Source organism: Eubalaena glacialis, chromosome 20 (genome assembly GCF_028564815.1).
Source record: "Eubalaena glacialis isolate mEubGla1 chromosome 20, mEubGla1.1.hap2.+ XY, whole genome shotgun sequence".
NCBI classification, from domain to species: Eukaryota; Metazoa; Chordata; class Mammalia; order Artiodactyla; family Balaenidae; genus Eubalaena; species Eubalaena glacialis.
Window position 1 is genome coordinate 14376282 of NC_083735.1, and position 22298 is coordinate 14398579.

Consider the following 22298-nt stretch of genomic DNA (forward strand, 5'->3'; position numbering starts at 1 on the left):
CTCAGGAGAAGAATTTGGTTGTTGTTAAATGTGTGTCAGTTTCTTTCTCTATATCTTCCTTTTTATTAGTCTGTTTTAACCCAAAATTAAAATTGCAGTCTAGGTTTATTCTATAAAAGGCAACTTTTTGTCCCCCAATTTTAAAGTAGCTTAAATGTTATGTACAAAATTTAGAGTTTAAGGATATATGTTTAGAATGTTTAAAGTAAATGTAACCAATGCAAAATAGTTTAAGGATGTATGCTTTAAATCTATTTAAAATAACTGTAATCAATGCAGAATAGCGGAATATAACTGTAGGAGTTTAAGCTCCTTAGAATCTAAGTATAATGGAAATAACATGAGCTTTGGAGGTAGAAAAATAAACGAAAACTTTTCTGAAAAATTCACTATTCCCAGCATGTATTTCTGTAGGTACACACACGAATAGTTTTAGTTTGCAATAGGCTAATTTGGGGACAGACTACATTTACTTTTGTCTTCCCACTAAGGGGGCTCTGAAATATGCTTTTTTCCTCTCGAGATGAGTGCTGAGTTAAGTTCTTTGGCCAGGGCCTCTCTGTCAGCCAAGAATAGGATATGCTGAGAAACCATCATTGATGGTTTCTCAAATGAAAATGTCCCCTCAGCACATGTATGAAAAACATCCTGTAATACCTGACAGACCCTCTTGAGCGAGGCTGACTGTTGACCTGAAGTCTGCCTGTGACCATTGGTGATAAATATCAGAAAAAACTGCTCTGAAAGACACAGTGTTTTGTGGTCCTTGCCTGAGTTTTTCCAGTTGATTTGTTCAGCCTGCCCAGGCGCTATTATAAGCATCTGCACGATTGACTCTGTGACACGAGGGCGGTGACGACCACCCTAGGGAATTGGAGGTCTCCCTAGGTGTGTAAAACTTCACTTAGACTCCGTGTCCAGGGGCACCGAGAAACACAACACCAACCCTCTTTTATTGTCGCCAGTTCCAGTCTAAGTCAGGTGTGTTCTGACTCACCTCCAGAGCTGTGCTCTGACCTGCCCAGGAAGGTTTATACCCATCCAGAGGTCGCCTCGGCCCTGGACACCACCTGAAACAATCCCGCTGTGTCTCTGAAGTGAGCTTGCTCTTCCACTTTCCACAGTGGCTTTCACACTTGCCCACTTTCCTCAGGCCTCTGTCCCCTCCCCCTTTTTACGCACCTCCCTCCCCACTTCCAGAAAACAGAAACCCTAGGAAGGGAACTGCTCCAGCTCCCGGCCACCAGCTCCCAATTTGCTTGTGTCTGCATCCATCGCTGTGCCTTCCGTGTTACCACAGTGGAAGAGGTGGCCTTTCCCAAAGCCAGCCTCCTCAGGTGTCTACTGGGTACCACTCCCCATCTGTCACGTTTTTCTCTTTTAACTGGTTCCTGCTCATCAGCATTAAAACCAGCTCATTTCTTGCCCATTTTAAAAAAAAAAAGAAAAGAAAAATGCCTTCCCTCAACCCAACCCTTCCCTGCCTTCAGGTGTGTATGCAAAGCTAGTCTGTTGTCCACAAGGAAATGCTCAGTGCTTATCGTTTTTAAAAATTAATTTTGTGTGAGTCTTTTGCTTTTTATAAGTTATATAATGTCAGCTTAAGGAAATAAACCATTGTATCTGTTTTGGAGGTGATTTTCTTTTTTTTAAAATAAATTTATTTGTTTTTGGCTGTGTTGGGTCTTCGCTGCTGCGCGCGGGCTTTCTCTAGTTGCGGCGAGCGGGGGCTACTCTTCATTGCGGTGCACGGACTTCTTATTGCGGTGGCTTCTCTTGTTGCGGAGCACGGGCTCTAGGCATGTGGGCTTCAGTAGTTGTGGCACACGAGCTTCAGTAGTTGTGGCTTGCGGGCTCTAGGGCGCAGGCTCAGTAGTTGTGGCGCCCAGGCTTAGTTGCTCCGTGGCATTTGGGATCTTCCCGGACCAGGGCTCAAACCCATGTCCCCTGCTTTGGCAGGCGGATTCTTAACCACGGTGCCACCAGGGAAGCCCATTGTAAATGTTTTTAAATTAAATTTTAAAAAAGTCTCGCTAAGACCATGTAGCTCGTGGTGGCAGAGCCCGATTTCTAGTCTGATTCCAGACTCTACTGACAACTGTCTACTGCATTTGATGTGGAGGTCCACTAGTGATCTTGGCCACAGCAGATTTGATGGAGGGGAGGGCTAGACACCATAACAGAGTAAGTTGAAGAATGGGAGGTGAGGAGACTCACCCTGGTTCTCTCCTTCACAGCCAGAGTTCTAGAAAGAGCACAATACCTGATCCACAGCAAGCACTCAGCAAAATGTCAGCTATGTTGTGTTGACCTCTCGGTGACATTTGACACAGATCGTACATCCATTCAACACATTTTATGAGTCCCTCATGTGTTGCCAGGCACTCTCGTAGGTGCTGATGGTACAGCAGTGTGTGAACAAACAAAACGCTACCTTTATGAGGACATACAGGATAACTAAGTGGAATATGCAGTATGGCAGTCGTGCTGTAGAGCAGGGGTCCCCCAACCCTGTCAGGAACCTGGCTGCCCAGCAGGAGGTGAGCGGCGGGTGGGCGAGTGGGGAAGCTTCATCAGCCGCTCCCCATCACTCGCATCACCGCCTGAACCATCACCCCCCCCACCCCCCGTCTGCGGAAAAACTGTCTTCCACGAAACCGGCCCCTGGAGCCAAAAGGTTGGGGACTGCTGTGCTAGAGAAGGAAAGACGGGTGAAGACTGGTGTTTTAGGGTCGACGTTGCAGGTAGAAAGAGAGTGGCCGGGGAGGTCTTCCCTGAACCCTGAACTAGGGACCTGAAGGGGGCGGGGAACTGAGCCAGGCAGATTCCTGGGGGATGAAGGGGCCAGGCTGAGAGGATGGCTAGTAAAGCCCCAAGCAGGGAGCTACCCAGTGTGTCCAAGAAGCTGGTCACCGTAGACCACGTAGTGTGTGACTCCATTCATATGAAGTGTCCAGGATGGGCAGTCCAGAGACAGCCCTATAACATAGTGATTCACTATTTTTTTTTTTTTTAAACATCTTTATTGAAGTATAATTGCTTTACAATGGTGTGCTAGCGATTCACTATTTTTATAGCTTATACCCCATATAAAGTTGTTATAAAATATTGGCTATATTTCTTGTGCTGTATGTTATATCCTTGTAACTTATTTATTTTATACCTGGTAGTTTGTACCTCTTAATCCCCTTCACCTATGTTGGCCCTCCCCATACTCCTCTTCCCTCTGGTAACCACTAGTTTATTATCTGTTTCTGTGAGTCTGTTTCTGTTTTGTTACATTCATTCGTTTGTTTTAGTGTTTTTAGATTCCACATATAAGTGAAAACATATAGTATTTGTCTTTTTCTGTCTGACTTATTTAACTAAATATAATAGCCCCCAGGTCCATCCATGTTGCAAATGGCAAAATTTCATCCTTTTTATGGCTGAGTAATATTCCATTATATATATTGGGTGGGTCAAAAAGTGCCTTTGGTTTTTTAAGTAAAAATAAAAGACACATTTTTCATTTTCACCAAGAACTTTACTGAACAATGTATTCACCCTTTTGTTCCACTACCTTCTGCCATTTTTCAGGCAACTTCATAATTCCACCTTCCCAAAACTTATTTTTTGAGCAAAGAACTGTTCCAGGTGCCTTTTACAGTCTTCCAGGGAATTGACATTTTTTCCATTAAGAGAAGTTTGTAAAGACTGAAATAAATGGAAATCTGAAGGTGCAATGTCTGGTGAATACGGCGGATGAATCAGAACTTCCCAGCCAAACTGTAACAGTTTTTGCCTGGTCATCAGAGAAACATGCAGTCTTGCGTTATCCTGATGGAAGATTATGCATTTTCTCTTGACTAATTCTGGACGCTTTTTGTCGAGTGCTACTTTCAGTTGGTCTAATCAGGAGTAGTGCTTGTTGGAATTAATTGTTTGGTTTTTCGGAAGGAGCTCATGATAGAGGAACTCCCCTCCAATCCCACCATATACACAACATCATCTTTGGATGAAGACCAGCCTTTAGTGTGGTTGGTGGTGGTTTATTTCACTTGCCCCGCGATCTCTTCTGTTCCACATTATTGTACAGTATCCACTTTTTTTTTTTTTAATTATTAGCACCTTTAATTATTATTTATTTATTTATTTGGCTGTGTTGGGTCTTCGTTTCTGTGCGAGGACTTCCTCTAGTTGCGGCAAGCGGGGGCCACTCTTCATTGCGGTGCGCGGGCCTCTCACTGTCGCGGCCTCTCTTGTTGCGGAGCACAGGCTCCAGACGCGCAGGCTCAGTAGTTGTGGCTCACGGGCCCAGTCGCATCCGCGGCATGTGGGATCTTCCCAGACCAGGGCTCGAACCCGTGTCCCCTGCATTAGCAGGCAGATTCCCAACCACTGCACCACCAGGGAAGCCCACAGTATCCACTTTTCATCGCCCGTCACAATTTGTTTTAAAAACGGAACGTTTTCATTATGTTTCAGTAGAGAATCGCATGCGGAAATATGGTCAAGAAGGGTTTTTTTTGCTTAACTTACGTGGAACCCGCACATCACAGCGATTAACATAAAACCAAGCTGGTGCGAATGATTTTCAATGCTTGGTTTGGATGTTTTGAGTATGTTGGCCATCTCCCGCATGGTATAACATTGATTGTTCTCAATTATTGTTTCGATTTGATTGCTATCAACTTAAACTGGTCTACCCGCCCGTGGAGCATCGTCCAGTGAGAAATCTCCAGCATGAAACTTCGCAAACCACTTTTGACACGTTCGATCAGTCACAGCATCTTCTCCATATACTGCACAAATCTTTTTTTGCATTTCAGTTGTGTTTTTACCTTTCTTGAAATGACAAAGAATAATATGCCAAAAATGTTGCTTTTTTCTTCCACTTTCAATATTAAAACGGCTACGCAAAAATTCACCAATCTTGATAAGTCTTTTTTTAAATGCACGCTGATGCGACAGCTGTCACATACAATCTGACGAAATTGTTTCAAATGAAGTTAAAGACAACTAAGTGCTACTAGAGCCATCTTACGGAAAAAAACGAACAAACCTTTTGCCCCCCCAATATATATGTATATCACATCTTCTTTATCTATTCATCTGTTGATGGTCACTTAGGTTGCTTCTGTATCTTGGCTATTGTAAGTAATGCTGCTGTGAACATCGGGGTGCATATATCTTTTTGAATTAGTGTTTTCATTTTCTTTGGATACATACTCAGGAGTGGATTTGCTGGATCATATGGTGGTTCTATTTTTAATTTTTTGAGGAACCTTCATATTGTTTTCCATAGTGGCTGTCCTTTAGTACCCACTGCTCCTCAGAATGTACCACATCAGACATTAATTTGGCCCACAGTCACTGTGTTCCCTCTTTTGTACCTTGTCCTCTGAATGTGTACTATCCATCTATCTCATTCAAGGTAAAGAAACTGCTGCCATGAAGGCTGATCTCCTGAGGGCCAGGAACATGAAAAGGTACATTAACCAACTGACTGTGGCAAAGAAGCAGTGTGAGAAGAGGATCAGAATCCTGGGAGGCCCTGCCTACAACCAGCAAGAGGATGGGGCCTTGGATGAGGGGGAAGGGCCTCAAAGCCAGAAGGTAGAACTTTGTAGTTTCTTGTTTTGCCGTTTCATGTTTGTTACGAACACAGGTTTAATCACATAGACAGTCTTTTCACTTCTTGGTATTTAACCTAAGACATATATTCCAGAACATAGACTCACATGTTTACTTTTATGAGTCAAGTAGCTGTATTTCTTGGTGTGGGGTGCATGTGTGTGCACATGCCTGTGTGTGTTTTACTGTCCCCCCTTTGCCCTCCCACAATCCCAGAGGAGCGTATTTATATTTTCAAGGGCTTAGTCAGGTTGCTCACTACGAATTGGATAGAAATTACCACCAGTGAAGTAGAAGGTCTTATTATAGGCTATTTTACTTAGCTCTCGCCACAGTGCTGTGAATATGTACTCCATGTCCCCATTTTACAGGTGAAGAAACAGTTGGTTTAAGTAAATTACCTAATAAGGGCACGTGGATAGGAAGAGGCAGACTAGATAAAAACCCAGATCTAGTTGATTCACAAATCTGAGTGTAACCCAGGACTCTGCACTTGAATGTGATAAGATTCCCTGACTTTGCTTCTCCCAGAGTTCTTGTAGAGCTCTCAGTCCATCTTTCCTTCTTGACTTCCACACTGTTTTTAGTTTGCTAAATTTTTTGGCCTGAATACAAATCAGGTAATTTCTTAAAGAGAGTAAGTATTTTATTATAGTTAAGAAGCTGTGCTACTGAGTCAGAAAGCCTGGTTTTTAATCCCAGGTCTGCTGGGGATTGACTTTGGGCAAGTTAGTTAGCCTCTCTGTACTCTATTTGTAAAGTAGGGTTAACTGTACATACCCTACAGGGCATGATAATCATTAAATTAAATAATGCACATGAAATGGTAAGTATGATACTTGGTGTATAATGAGCACTTAATAAACATTTGTTATTACTGGCAGTAATTATTTGGGGGTATGTTTAGTGATGTTATAAATGTAAGAGGAATCCAATTGTGATCTCTCCTTTTGGGATAAAACATCAGTCCCAAGATCCTAATTCTCCACGTTCTCATTAGTACGCCGTAGATAGTCTCATGAATGTATCGTAGATATTCAGCAGCTAGAGAATCTTGGGCCTGGGTCCCTCTTGGTAACATGTTGGGTGTTTTAAGAGCACATTTACTTACTCTTCTAGGCCTTGTGGTACTTTTGAGTGCTTAGGGGATATATTTCCTAGAGAAAAATTAACCTGCTGGTCAAGGGGTAATACACACAAAACATAAAACTAGGCTAATAGAGTACGCATCATGAAACCAGATCCAGTGGGTTTGGGAGATAGTGAAAAAGGAGTAAATAAAAATCCCTGAAGGGGAATAAAGAACAATCTGCCTTCATAGGCTACCTTCCAGCCTGAAATACTTCATGGCCTTCGGCATATGAGACATCCACCAGGACAATTTTTTGTCTTCTGCCCAGAGATTATTGATTGTGGCATCAGCCCTCCCAGAATTACCAGAAGTCTTAGGACAGAAGGAAACGTGCTGACCCAACAGAAGGAAATTAATGCGAGAGCACAGTGTTTGCTATATGGAAGCCCTTAGTAAATGTTAATTGGTATTACATTGTCTATATATATATATATATATTTTTTTTTTTTTTTTTAATCATATATTTAGCAGTAGTGTCAACTTGGACCTACCCAGTCTTTTCTTTCCACTTCCACACAACAGTCTCAGAATTACTGAGATTAGTTCATCTCAAATTAACACAATGAGATTGAGTTCATCTCACGGTAACACATTTGCCTCAGAAGTGTGCAGTCTCCTTATCCTGGTCACCCAGACCCACACCGTTAGTGTAAGTGTGAATCAGTGAAAGGCTTATGCAGGCTTCAAGAGAAAATAGAAAACAAATGGAGTAGAGAACTTGGTTAATTCACCAGCTAAGATATGAGATATATCAGATGTTTAGTTAGACTTGAGATATATTTGCTGTCATTTATTTGTATATATTTGCACTTTTAGAACTAAACATAAGAGTGTTCATAAGACACAATAAAAGAATCTAAAAGTGGCTAATATTTTAGAACATGTTTTGGACTTGATTTTGCAAATATGTGGATTTGTATCTAACTTGAAATTCATTTCAATCCATGAAATTATATTGGGAAGACTTCCTTAGAATTGTTGAGTGTCTTTCCTGCTCAGCTCCTCCCCATGTTAAAAATGGATTGCTGTCTGAGTGATCTGTCATTCCTAGCCAGAGTTGATATGGGAGGCTTCAGACTTCTTTGGAGCCTGTACAGTTAGGATTTGTACTTAAAAATGCTTCACTGGTAGGTTTACATAAAGTGAGGATACATGCTATGGTCTCCCAAAGTTAGTAAACTAAATCCTAAATATTAGTGGTCTGTAGCAAGGGATCACTTTTGATTACTTAGTTATCAAAAGTTGTTAGAAAAATGCCTGCCCCTTTCTGCCCACAAAACAGATTGAGGATTTACTGTCAGTGGCAGAAAGAGTTGAACATGCATTGATCATATGCACTTGATTTTAGAAAGATCTTAACTGGTAACATTTCTGAAATTTTTCCAATCGCCACAATATTAATTTTAAAAATCTTAAATGTAAGTTTTCTTTTCGTTGCAGTATACATAGACATCATTTTTATTACTAATTAATAACTAAGGGTATAGGAGTTAAATTCCTTCTAAATTAATTTGAGGCATTTCTCCTAGTTGAGTCATGAATTATTATGAAGCTCACCTGCTTTCTCATATTATAGCAGTCCATACTCAAGATTGATCTCACTGTGTCTTCAGATAGTGGTTTTTCTTTTCTGTAAGCATTCAAAATAGTAAACAAAGGAGTAATTTTGATACATCTCTACAATACTTTTATGGGCCAATTAAAATGATGCATACAAAAGATTTTTTTAAATGAATGTGATATTATAAACAAAAAGACAAGGTATGAAATCATTTGTAGATTTCCTCAGCTATATGAAAATAGGATGGAAAGCAAAAATGCCAAATTATTAGGCTTCAGCTTCCTGGTCTTTTATATATTTCTCTTCACTTTTTCTATTATTGGCACGATTGCTTTTAGCAATACATCCCATAAGGCAGGGATTTTTGTCTGTTTCATTTCCTAGAAATGTGCCTGATACAGAGTAGATGCCAAATAAATCTTTTGCTGAATGAGTGAATGATTAATAGAAAATTGGTATTTATTGAATATGTGCATTTTGAATATTCAATAAACTTTTTTAATTTAAAATTTAGGAAGGTGAGAGAAGTACTGTATTACATTGACTATGAACTTAGAAAATGAGATATTTTTTCCTGAATGTAGAAGTTAATCCATTGGAAGTTAAAGCAAACTGATACTTAAAATTTGATTTTTTGGGCTTCCCTGGTGGCGCAGTGGTTGAGAATCTGCCTGCTAATGCAGGGGACACGAGTTCGAGCCCTGGTCTGGGAAGATCCCACATGCCGCGGAGCAACTAGGCCCGTGAGCCACAACTACTGAGCCTGCGCGTCTGGAGCCTGTGCTCCGCAACAAGAGAGGCCACGATAGTTAAAGGCCCGCGCACCGCGATGAAGAGTGGCCCCCGCTTGCCGCAATTAGAGAAAGCCCTCGCACAGAAACGAAGACCCAACACAGCCAAAAATAAATAAATAAATAAATAAATAAATAAATGAGTTTGTTAAAAAAAAAAAAATTGATTTTTAAAAACTTTCTCTTAAATTCCCTTCATAGATTCTTCATTTCAAAGATATCTTGGCCAGTACTTCCTACCGAGAGCACTTTCGAACGTACATGGAAAGGATGGACAAGAGAGCTCTGATGAGCTTTTGGGAGTCTGTGGAATATTTAAAGAATGCTAACAAGGTAGGATATATAGGCCCAAAGGAATATTAATCACTAGCTGATGAAAACTTGTATGTTAGGCAGTATGTCTGTGTTTCTCAATAAAGCTGTAAGATAAGATACATTAAAAGAATACTTTAAACCAAATATATTATGGCATTATGTTCTAGCCCATAATGGTAAATAGATTTCATTTTTACAAAAAGTGCTTTTGAATGTGTAGTCAAGGAAAAAAGATTTACAAATATCCCCAATTATTGAATTTAGTTTCAGGTAGTTATTTTTTAACCCATTATAAAAAAGGCATATACTTACCCACATGGCTGTTATAATAAATTTGGTCTTATCACCTATACTTCAATCTCATAACCTTGTTATTTTTAATATCATAATGTGCACATTTTACACAACTGTCCTCCTTTTATTTAATTTAAAATATGATTGTGTTAAGGAAGACAAAAAATAATTTTTGGTTACAGATGCCTATTACAGTGCAAAGCCCAACAATAAGCATTGTGTTTTGTACTTGGCAAGTTCTCAATATATATTTAAGAATTAAATTGAAGAATGTGAAATATATATGTGTATATATATGTCTAAAAACATATATAACAATATGTACAACATATATAATACATGCATTTTGAGAGGCTTATTTTTAACATCTTTATTGGAGTGTAATTGCTTTACAATGGTGTGTTAGTTTCTGCTTTAAAACAAAGTGAATCAGCTATACATGTACATATATCCCCATATCTCCTCCCTCTTGCGTCTCCCTCCCACCCTCCCTATCCCACCCCTCTAGGTGGTCACAAAGCACCGAGCTGAGCTCCCTGTGCTATGTGGCTGCTTCCCACTAGCTAGCTATTTTACATTTGGTAGTGTATATATGTCCATGTCACTCTTGAGAGGCTTATTAAAGTAAGCATAAAGAGCACTATGTACATTAAATTGCTCATTTGCATTTCATATGAATGTTGCTAGGGCTGAATACCAACTTAAAATACATCATAAATTACAAACTACTTTGGTTAAGGAACTAAATCCAGTCTCATAGTATTTTTAAATCTTCTTAGGAATGTCTTTCATTGTTAATTTATAAGCCACAAATTACCTCATTTTACTCAATATTATATTTGCTAACTTTATTACATATTTTATTTACCAGACTTGACTACAAACTTGACTTTTGGCTGCTCTCAGAGGAATATTAAAAAGAGCAATCTAAAAAATTTTCCTAAACTACTGAAGACAAGTTGAAAAATGTCAATGCAATAAGAGGATATAGCTTCCTCAAATAGCTATATTTTGACCTAGCAACACTGATTTGGATGTAAAACTTCCGGATTGCTTGTTATATTCATAATATTCGTTAAGTCGTTTGTCTTCATTTTTTGCTACCGTCGAAGACTTTTCATAACATTTCTAGAGTTAATAAGTTGTCTGTAGCGGAAATGTAAAGGTTATGTTAATCAGATGTTTGCACTTCCTAATTAGGCTTAGTACACTTAGGCGGAGACCTTGTTTAAGACCAAGCTGTGTAATACAAGCTTGATTACAATGCAGTAAGTCATCATTCTGAAGAATATTTCTCTTGCTTTCTTTAATTACACAATTATTATATTGACTTTCTTCTGGAGTGAGAAGTTGGCATTTCTAATTATTTATACTAGATGAAAAAGTCATACTGAATTTAGCTGATAAATTGTATTGCTGTGGAACTGAGATTTATGAGAAGGAATCCACTGCAAGAAGAGAACTGTTCTCATTCTTATCTTTTTCCTTCCAGCATTAAAAAGAAATTACATTTGTTAACTGTTCAACGTAAAGTGTTCCTTTTAAGGAACCAGTTGTTTTTTCAGGGTCTGACACTCACCCCTTGGCCCTGAATGTGCCCACAAAAGCCTTTGCGCACTCATCCCACATTCTACATGTCTCCCTTCCACCTTTAAAGTGCAGAGAATTCAGAAGAAAATGGTTCTTCTCAGAGATGGTATTTCTTACTTTCTCTTTCTTCATCTTCCTGTCTTTTCAGAACGAAATTCCACAATTAGTTGGTGAAATTTACCAGAATTTCTTTGTGGAGAGCAAAGAAATATCTGTGGAAAAATCACTTTACAAAGAAATCCAGCAGTGTCTTGTAGGAAATAAAGGAATTGAAGTGTTCTGCAAAATCCAGGGAGACGTTTATGAGACGCTGAAGGATAGGTATTACCCTTCATTTATTGTCAGTGACCTGTATGAGAAATTGATGATAAAAGAGGAAGAAAAACATGTCTCCCAGTTGATTTCCAACAAGGATGAAATGGTGAGTCACGTTTAACTTTCTGCTCCCTTTTGAGTGGATAAGCTTTGAATATGATTATGTGGGTACAAATTGTGTGAGCTAGATTTGGTGTGCACCTTTATCTTTTAGCATACAGCACTTTTTTTTTTTTTAACATCTTTATTGGAGTATAATTGCTTTACAATGTTGTGTTAGTTTCTGCTGTGTAACAAAGTGAATCAGCTATACATATACATATATCCCCATATGTCCTCCCTCTTGCGTCTCCCTCCCACCCCTCTAGGTGGTCACAAAGCACCGAGCTGTGCTATGCGGCTGCTTCCCACTAGCTATCTAGTTTACATTTGGTAGTGTATACATGTCCATGCCACTCTCTCACTTCGTCCCAGCTTACCCTTCCCCCTCCCCGTGTCCTCAAGTCCATGCTCTGTGTCTTAGCATACAGCACGTTAAGTGGAACTTTAAGTTGAATTTCCTTGTTGCTTCTCGTCCTCACTTCTGTCTTTGTCCTTCTGACCAGCTGGGTACCACCACCCGGCGCTGAGTCAGAGACCGCCCCCTGCTCTGTCTGCCTGAGACACAGCTGGGTTTGACTCCTGAAAAGTGAGGGCAGAAAATCTGTGGGGTGGGACATTTGTGACCAAGTAAGAGAGTCATTAGCATAGCAGTCCAGCTGGAGAACAGACAGAAAGGATGGGGAAGAAATGAGGAGAGGGAGAGAATGCACGAAGAGTCTGCAGGAAATATTTTGGAGTTTAAAAAAAATCAGATGAAACTAAGATGTTTTGAAAGAAACCTTGTCCAGCCATACCTGAAGTCTAATTTTCTTATAGTGTCCTGGATCATTTTGGATAGCCCCAGTTGCCATCTCCCTTTTACTACTAATGACCTATACGAGTTTGAAGGTTTTGAAGGTACAAAGGAAAAGTGTTTTAGAATCGCCTTATATAGAAAGATTGTAATTTATCTTGGATTCTTTCTTTCTGTCCAGTTCACTGTATCTCAAGCCCTGAGGAATCAGGTACTTGTTCATGATGGTATTAGAAGCAGATGTTTCTGAACTGTTGGTAAATTCATTCATTCAGACTTTTGAAAAAAAGTTTTGTTACTTGGTTCTTTACATTTTCGGTGTATAAAACCACTGAACTAATTGGTCCAAAACTCATTACTCATTGCATTTTATTTTTAGGATAGCACAGCTAAAACAAACCGATCTCTCTACCTCAGAAATTAAAATGGTTAGTATTCAAACGTTGTGAAAAGTTTGTCCAAATTATAATACCCAACAGATAAATTGAATAAGGACTTGAACTGACAGTTAATATGAAAGGTAATAAGTAGTAAACAAACATGAAAAAATGTGCAGCTTCGCCTAGGATTCAAAGAAGGGTGGTACGTATCACGGATCTTTTGAAAGCGCCTACTCTTTGTTCCAGGAGTCCCACTTCTAGAAATTTATCCTATGAAAAGAACTAAAATGTAGGGGAAAAAAAAGTTTATGCACAGTGGAGTTTATTTTAGTATCTGGGAAGGCAAAAAAGCAGAATCAACCCATAGCAATAGGGATATGCCTCAGTATATTATCAATTCATAGCATACTATGCAGCCATAGCAGTTATAACTTTGAAGACTACAGTACCCTCAAATATACAGCCTTGTATATTATACGGAAAAGGCAGCATACCCTCTTGAATGTATACAAGGAATAGGATGATGTCATAATATATATTCTCATGGGCAAGGGTTAGAAAGAATATACAAAAATGCTTGGTGTTCTGTGATTATTAATACTTTATTTTTCTTTGAAAAATTTCTTTTACTGTTTGTTACAATTTATAAAAATCAGAAGAAAAAAATCTGGAAGAAAGTTAGGGAGTCAATGAACCAGAAGACAGTTCTCAGCAGTTCTCTTCAAGCTGTTGCTGCTCACGAGTCTTAATTACTGATATGCTATTTGTTGGTAATCTGTTCAGGTTTTTCCAAATTATGTATGTAGTTCTTTATGAATCTTACGTCACTTTCAGTGCTAACCATTTTACTTGTAAAATAATCTACCTGTTGATTAGTAAAAATAAGGACTGAGCAAAGTGTATACTGAAAATACTTACCCTAGTGGGAATTTGGAAATTCTATTTTAATGTATTCATAGGTTCTGAAGATTAAGACATGCACATCTTTTATTTTTTAATTAATTTATTTTTATTTATTTACTTATTTTTGGCTGTGTTGTGTCTTCGTTGCTGTGCGCGGGCTTTCTCTAGTTGCGGCGAGCGGGGGCTACTCTTCGTTGCGGTGCGGTGGATTCTCTTGTTGCGGAGCACAGGCCCTAGAGCACAGGGGCGTCAGTAGATGCAGCGCATGGGCTCAGTAGTTGTGGCTCGCGGGCTCTAGAGCACAGGCTCAGTAGAGCACGGGCTTAGTTGCTCCATGGCATGTGGGATTTTCCCGGACCAGGGCTCGAATCCGTGTCCCTTGCATTGGCAGGCGGATTCTCAACCACTGCGCCACCAGGGAAGCCCGGAAATTCTATTTTAAAGGGACATGCATGAATTTTTCATAATATTCTTAGGAGACCAAAAGGAAGCCAGGTCTCCGTGTTTTTTTGTCAAAGTTTAGGCACAGAACATTTGGGTTGAGTTGGGAAGATAACTCAGTTGCCTTCCTTGTTCTGTGCAGGTTCCCTTGGGTATACCATTTGGGAAATAGTGGTGTGGCCTTTTGCTAGGCTATTAAATGTTTCTTTTTTTCACTGCAATTCCAAATACCAGTTACTTTGATTCTAAATATTGATCCTTTGCTTTTTCACTTAGCTGAGAAAAAACAGTCTACTTCTAGGCTTTCTACCATGGATTCTTAGTGGAATCCAGTGCTTTGGAGCAGTGTATTGTAATGATCTAGAACCTATACTATAGGTAATACTTAGGGAATATTCCACCACTATAAGATATGATGGTTCATGTGATGTTTTCCCCCAGGACCCAGGAGGTGAGGCTGGTGAGGAATCTGTCGATGAAGGCACCAGTCGGATTAATGAACAAACCAGTTTTGCTGTAAACAAACTACGAGAACTAAATGAGAAACTTGACTATAAGAGGCAAGCTCTAAATTCTATTCAAAATGCACCAAAACCTGACAAGAAGGTAACTCTCCTGCTTTCAAGGTTGTCTTTAAAAGTTTCCATTTTTCTAATTTGATAAATAGTAGTTTTCAGTTTATGTTGAAAAGTGTTTCTTTAAAAAGAATTTCAACTCTAAGTTCCATTGGCTTTTTTTGTTTTTTTGTTTTTGCTTCTAGTATAGAATTAGCAAAGCATTTGTCTTTTATCTATTATGATTTGGGGTTCTTTCCCATCCTCAGCTGTAACTCTGTGTCTTTTGTCCGACTTGCCTACAGTGCCTTTGGGGAAGGGGCGGAGCTTCTCCTTGTGCCACAGTTGTTTCTGGAAGTGAGTTAACTCTGCAAGGACAATCTTAAAAATTTTTTTTCTTTTGAACACTGCAAGTACAACTTAGAGCACCTCACAGAATTATGCAAGAAATAGATGGTTTCGCTAGAAACCAACAGAATTTGAAAGTTTAAAAAATGTAAACAGCATCTCACTCTCTGGCATTCCTCACACCCAAGGGGTGGTGTGGCTTTTTGCTTTGTGTTCATGCCTCTTTGGTCGAAAATGGAGGTTTCCCTAATGTAGGAATGGCTGGCACTCTTTGCTTTCCCAAAGTGATCTCCTCTGGCACTTTCTGAATGTGCGTTAGAAGCCTGAGTGATGAGTAAGTGCAGGAGGCTATATGCTGGTCACCATGAAGAATCAGTGAAACAGAGTCTAACACCTGCCCTTGGGGAGCAAATGTGCTGACTGTGGAACCAAACGTTACAGCCCTTACTGATGATAAAATGCAGGATGTGCTTCCTGCAGGCTTTCTGAGGAGGGTCCTTGTGGGCTGCATGTTTAGGAGAGTTGAACATGCAGCCATGAGGCAAAGTTGAGGCAAAGCTGCTGTCCTCAAACTACAGAGTTGCATAACCTTATAGCTTTTCTCATTAAAAGAGATCCAAGGAGACGGTGAGCATAAAAATTTTTTTTAGTTATTTATTTTTTTAAATTGTAGCCAAGTATACATAACATAAAATTTACCGTGTGTACAATTCACTGGCATTAAGTATATTCACATTGTTATATAACCAGCACAACCATCCATCTCCAGACTGCCTTTTCATCTTGCAAAACTGAAACTCTATACCCAGTAAACAGTAATTCCCCATCTCCTTACCCCCAGTCCCTGGCAACCACCATTCTCCCTTTGCCTCTTATGAATTTAACTACTCTAAGTACCTCCTGTGAGTAGAATCATTCAGCGTTTGTCCTTTTGTGACTGGTTTGTTTCCCTTAGCATAATGTACTCAAGATTCATCCATATGGTAGCATGTGTCAGAATTTCATTCCTTTTTAAGGCTAATATTCAATTGCAGGTATATACAACATTTTGTTTGTTCATTTATCCATTGATGGACACTTGGTTTGCTTCCACATTTTGGCTATGGTAAGAAATGCTGCCTTGAACATGGATGTACAAATATCTCAAGACCCTGCTTTCACTTCTTTGGGGTATGGCTGGGTCATATGGTAGTTCTGTTTTTAATTTTTTAGGAATCTCTGTATTGTTTTCCATAGTGACTGCACCATTTTACCTTCTTACCAGCAGCACGTAAGGGTTCCAGTTTCTCGGTATCCTTACCGGCACTTGTTACTTTCTGTTTTTTGATAGCATTTGTTCTAATGGGTGTGAGGTGGTATCTCATTGTGGTTTTGATTTGCATTTCCCTAATGATGAGTAATGTTGAGCATCTTTTTATGTGCTTTTTGGCTATTTGTCTGTTTTCTCTGGAGAAATGTCTATTCAAGTACGCTGCCCATTTTTGAATCAGGTTGTTTTTTGTTGTTGAGTTTTAGGAGTTCTCTATATATTCTGGATATTAGCCCCCTATCAAATAAGTGATTTGCAAATATTTTCTCCCATTCTGTGAGTTGCCTGTTTACTGTGTTGATAGTGTTCTTTGCACAAAAGTTTTAAAAATTTATGAAGTCCAGTTTGCCTGTATTTTCTCTTGTTGCCTGTGCCTTTGGTGTCATAGCCAAGAAATCATTGCCAATCCCATGTCATGAAACTCCTCCATGTTTTCTTCTAAGAATATTATAGTTTTAGCCTTACGAGTAGGTCTTTGATCTATTTTGAGTTAACCTTTGTATATGGTATTATGTAAGGGCCCAACTCCATTGTTCTGCATGTGGTGATGATCCAGTTTTCTCAACACCATTTGTGGAAAAGACTGTCCTTTCCCACTTATGGTCTTGGCACCCTTGTTGAAAATCATTTGATCATATATGCAAGGGTTTATTTCTTGGCTGTCTATTCTATTCCATTGGTATATGTCTGTCTTTATGCCAATAGCATACCGTTTTGATTAGTGTAGCTTTGCAGTAAATTTTGAAATCAGGAAGTGTAAGTCCTTCAACTTCGTGGTTCTTCTTCAAGATTGTTTTGGCTATTCAGTTTCCCTTGAGATTCCACATGAATTTTAGGATGGATATTTCTATTTGTGCAAAAACATCATTGGAATTTTGATAGAGATTGTGTTGAAACTGTGGATTGCTTTGGGTAGCATTGAGTCTTAGCAATATTTAGTCTTCCAATCCATGAACATGGGATGTCTTTCCATTTATTTTTGTCTCCTTTGATTTCTTTCATCAGTGTTCTGTAGTTTTCATCATAGAAGTCTTTCACCTCCTTGCTTAAGTTCATTCCTAAGTATTTTATTATTTTTTATGCTATTGTAAATGGAATTGTTTTCTTAATTTCCTTTTTGAATTATTCATTGCTGGTGTATAGAAACACAGCTGATTTTAGTGTGTTGATCTTGTATCCTGCTACTTTGCTGAATTGCATAGCATTTTAGATGGTTTCATAACTCCCAGGATGTTTTTCCTGTGGCAGATTGTTTCTAAGTTGAAGGAGGAAATAATTCTAATAGAGAAAGAACGCACAGAACTTCAGCTGCACATGGCAAGAACAGATTGGTGGTGTGAGAACCTCGGTATGTGGAAAGCCTCCATCACCAGTGGAGAGGTAGGTTTGTCTGCTTTTCTTCCCAGTTTATTAGGTATTTATTTCCCAAGTTTTAAGTTTGACTTTATCAGACAAGATTTTGTTCCAAATAATTAAGGTTGGGAATAGAAAACTTATATTCATTCTTCTAGACTGCAATGGTCTTGCCTTCCTCACCCCGTATTTTCACTCTTGTTCATGACTGGGAGCTGTTACCGGGTTGCCTGGTGTAGATCTGATCTCCCTCCACTTCAGACAGAAAGTTGTCCTTGTTCATTGGAATCATAAGCAACTTTCAGATAGGAACAATTAATGTCCTTGAATTACCAATTTACTTTTCCACTGAGGGTTGAAATAAAATGGAAAGCACTGCTTGAAATTTGGAGATGAAAAATTTTAAATGTGTTTCTGATTGATCCGTCCTGCTGACTTCAGTGGCTCAAATGTCAATAGCTCTCAGATCTTTAATAATGAATATTTTTTCCCTTGAAGTAGAAAATATTTTGCTATTCTCTGAGGGATATGGGATAATAGTTTTCAGAATACACTGTATCCCTTTTCTTTTGTCTGTAAAAATAATTTCATTTAAAGGAAAGATATTTCTACGCATTTACATTGTTAGTGTTGACAACTCCTTCCTTCCCACCTGCCCGACTGTCGAAACCTGGAGATGAAGGTCAGGTCCAGCGTACCTAGAGATGATGTTACTAAGTGAAGTAAGTCAGACAGAGAAAGACAAATATCATATGATGTCACTCATATGTAGAATCTAATTTTTAAAAATGATATAAATTAACTTATTTATAAAAGAAACAGACTCACAGATTTCTAAAAGAAACTTATGGTTACCGAAGGGGAAACATGGCAGTGGGGCGGGGATAAAATAGGAGTTTGGGATGAACACACACACACACTACTATATGTAAGACAGATAACCAACAAGGACCTACTGTATAGCACAGGGAACTCTACTCAATATTCTTTAATAATCTATATGGGAAAAGAATCTGAAAAAGAATGAATATATGTATTTATATAACTGAATCACTTTGCTGTACACCTGAAACTAACACAACATTGTAAATCAACTCTACTCCAATAAAATTAATTAAAAAAAAAAAAAAAAGAAAGTCCGGTCCACCGTATAGCACACAAATGACAAGATCCTGAGTAAGTCATTGTGACTGTTTGGCCCCATCATTGCCTCAAATGGCTGGTCAAATACTCAGCTCCTGAGATTTGCAAGGGCCCAGCTGCCCAACTTATGTGTCCATCGCTGCTTTTCCCGCCAACTCAGTGGCCTGACACTCTTACCGGGGGAAGGGCTTAGAATTCACAATCTTAAATTCCCTTCTAGTTTAGGCAGCAAAACCACGCATGTTCTGCAGGAGCCAGCCTGAAAGCACACGTGTTACGTGAGAGCTTACCAAGTGCCCTTAGTGTGTCTTTGGTGCTTGTTGAGCCTCCCTTTAAGGTGAGCTGCAGGGCCAGATACCTTTCTTGAGGGGAGGGGAGGGCAGTGGGTAGGGAAGGTTGCACAGAGCCTGGAATACCATGTAGAAACGCTTGGTCACCGCAGATGCAGTTATCTCTGGGGTGGACATCTAGGAAGGGGGGCTCAGGGGATGTGATGTCAAAAGGTAACAGAGGAGGCCCTTGGAGGGCAGAGAACACACATTCTGTCACCTTCTCACCTTTGCCTAGAGCTGCCTCTGACATTTCACAGTTTATTATAACTATCTTCCAAAGGCAAATACTGAGGGAGGGAGGAGAGGAGGAAAAACCCTCACAAGGCCCTTTGCCCTGGTGATCAGTTATCACTCAGGAGCTGGCCGCGACCTCGGTCCCCGAAAAGATAAAGGAAATGGACCCAGAGGGGTCACCTGACTGCCGAGAGTTCACAAAGCAGCCCCGTGTGGGGACGTGTGGAGGATGTGTTTACCTCATGCCAGCCTCCCTGGAGCTCTGAGACGGGCTGAGCCGCTGTGAGCTGTGTGCTCGCCTCCACCTCCTGTCCTCACAGAGGGACGGTGGTCCTACCTGGTGGGGCTCAGCCAGTGCTCAGCAAGTCCGGCGTCTCCTTCCCTTGCCTTTCTGTTGATTCTTTGTCTCTAATTTCGGTTCATGACACTAACTCAAGCTTAGATTCAATGTATTTTCTTTTTGTTTCTCCTCTTATCCATTTACATTAAGAGCAATGGTGGCTATTCTGAATTATGATAGGGTGTGTGTGTAAGTGTTTAAGAATTACCTTAAGTTGGGAGGTAGGGGAAATTAGGTCTCCCAATGTGAAATTTCTCGAAAATGGAAATCACAGTTTGTGGAATCCTGTATTAAATTGGGGAAGCCCTCATCCTTCTCTGAGAGAGGTTTTGGTCTCTCACACCTGTTCGCTTCCTGTTAATTTGCTTTTTCAAGGAAACCCAGTTAGGATGTTAAGTCTGCTATGTTAGTTTTCTTTTGCTGCACAGCAAATTACCACGCATTGCATGGCTCAAAACATCACCCGTTTATTAGCTCACAATTCTGTAGCTTGAAAGTCCAGCGCTGTCTGACTGTGTTCTCTGAATCGTAAGGCTGAAATCAGGTTGCTGGCCAGACTGAGTTCTTGTCTGGAGAATCTGGGGAAAATCCACTTCCAGGTCCATTCAGGTCGTTGGCAGGACTCAGTTCCTGGTGGTTGTGGGACTGAGGACTCTGTTCTTTTGCCGTCAGCACGATGTTGCCCTCAGTTCCTGGCAACACTCCCAGACCCTTTCCGCGTGGCCCTCTCCGTCTTCACAGTGGCACAGCGTGTCCGATCTTTCTCGTGCTTCCTCTGATTCCTCTTCTGCTACTCGCCCGAGAAATCCCTCTGCTTTGAAAGGGCCCATATGGTTAGGATTAGGCCCTAGTTGAAGGTTGGTTGTCCATGTAACATACCCTAACTGCCAGACTAGAACCCATCATTTTCAAGTCCTGGGGACGATGTGGGGCATACATACCAGGGAGAGGGAGATCCTGGGGGACACTTAAATGTCTTGCCTACCGTATTGCTCACCATGCTTTTTGTTGCTGTTGTGTTTGTCTGTTTTTCCAAGGTTACAGAAGAGAATGGTGAACAAATGCCCTGTTACTTTGTCATGGTAAGCTTACAAGAAGTTGGAGGAGTTGAAACTAAGAACTGGACAGTCCCCAGAAGGCTCAGTGAGTTTCAGAATTTACACCGGAAACTTAGTGAGGTATGAATTCTTGTGAACACAGATTTAGAATAACTGAAGAAGAGATTTAAGAGCTCATTTCAATTTTTACACACAAAGAAACTGATTCATCTTTCTCCTTTGCTGTTGATACTGGCAAGGGGGCATTTTCAGCTTGATGTTTAGAAATTTACTTGAAGATCAACCATCTAGCCTAGTCTAAATCCTTCAGGATAGATAATTGTCTGACCTCCATTGAACCCCCCAGAACCCCAGAGCTGGAGGAGAGCTGGGGAGCATCGATGGCCAGTGGTTTCAGAGCTGCCAGTTGTGACCCACTGGGGGTAGTGAGATCAATTCTGGGTTGCAGCAATAGAAAGAGGATAGAATATATTGCATTTCATCACATAAAGGAATTGAATCAGTAGAGTGCGGTGGTTCAGAGCACAGACTCTGCAGCCAGGCTGCTCGAGTTTGGATCCAGTGTGGATCCTCGCTTTACTATTTACCAGCTCTGTGACCTGGGCCTGTCACGCTATCTCTTTATGCCTCTTTTTCCTTATCAGTAGAATACAGATATTAATAGTGCCTTCCTTACCTATCTCACAGAGCTGTTGTAAGAATGAAGGGAATAAGCGTGTACAGAGCATTTAGAAGAATGTGCTGCACATAGTAAACATTATTTGTTTTTGTTAGTAGTAGTTACAGTAGTAGTAGTAATGAGCATTGTTTCATGGTACTTTTGCTTCAGTTTTATGGGTGTATATATTATAAGTATGCGTGTGTATATTATAAGTATGGGTGTGTATATTGCATATATGGATGTGTATATGTCTGGGTGTGTATAAGTATGGGTGTGTATATTGCATATATGGATGTGTATATTGCGTGTATGGATATGTGTATTGCGTGTATGGATGTGTATATGTTGGGGTGTGTGTATTGTTATGTCTAGGTGTGTGTATTATATAATATATGGATGCATGTATCTGCATGTGCATTGTGGGTTGCAATGTGGTGTGTATTTCCTACTGTGGATTTTAGTTTAAAATGTTTGAAAGCTACTAATCTAGGTCAGTTCTTTTATTTGATAGATGAGGGAACGTGATCCCAGAGAGTTTAACTGACTCGTCGTAGGATGTATACATAATGGCCAAACCAGGACTAGAATCCAGGTTGTCTTAGTTTCCATTCATGATTTTCCCATTTTTCTCAGGAGTTGCATCTCCTCTAACTCTCCATCTACTGGAGCTAATTGCCCTTTACCCCAGCAATTAAAGGGTTCTTCAGTTGTTTCTACCTTCATTTAAGTCCAT

At 39.9% G+C, this 22298-nt stretch overlaps 1 protein-coding gene across 2 annotated transcripts in view; it reads left to right on the forward strand.

Annotated features, from left to right (window-relative positions):
* Window positions 1-22298, forward strand: part of SNX25 (sorting nexin 25) — a 111195-nt gene that overhangs the window by 73103 nt on the left and 15794 nt on the right. For both annotated transcript variants that reach the window (XM_061177637.1, XM_061177635.1), the window contains exons 7-12: window positions 5417-5598; window positions 9302-9433; window positions 11448-11720; window positions 14675-14839; window positions 17693-17824; window positions 20884-21024. In XM_061177637.1, coding sequence (XP_061033620.1) covers window positions 5417-5598; window positions 9302-9433; window positions 11448-11720; window positions 14675-14839; window positions 17693-17824; window positions 20884-21024 — 1025 coding nt within the window. The remainder of the gene's footprint in view (window positions 1-5416; window positions 5599-9301; window positions 9434-11447; window positions 11721-14674; window positions 14840-17692; window positions 17825-20883; window positions 21025-22298) is intronic.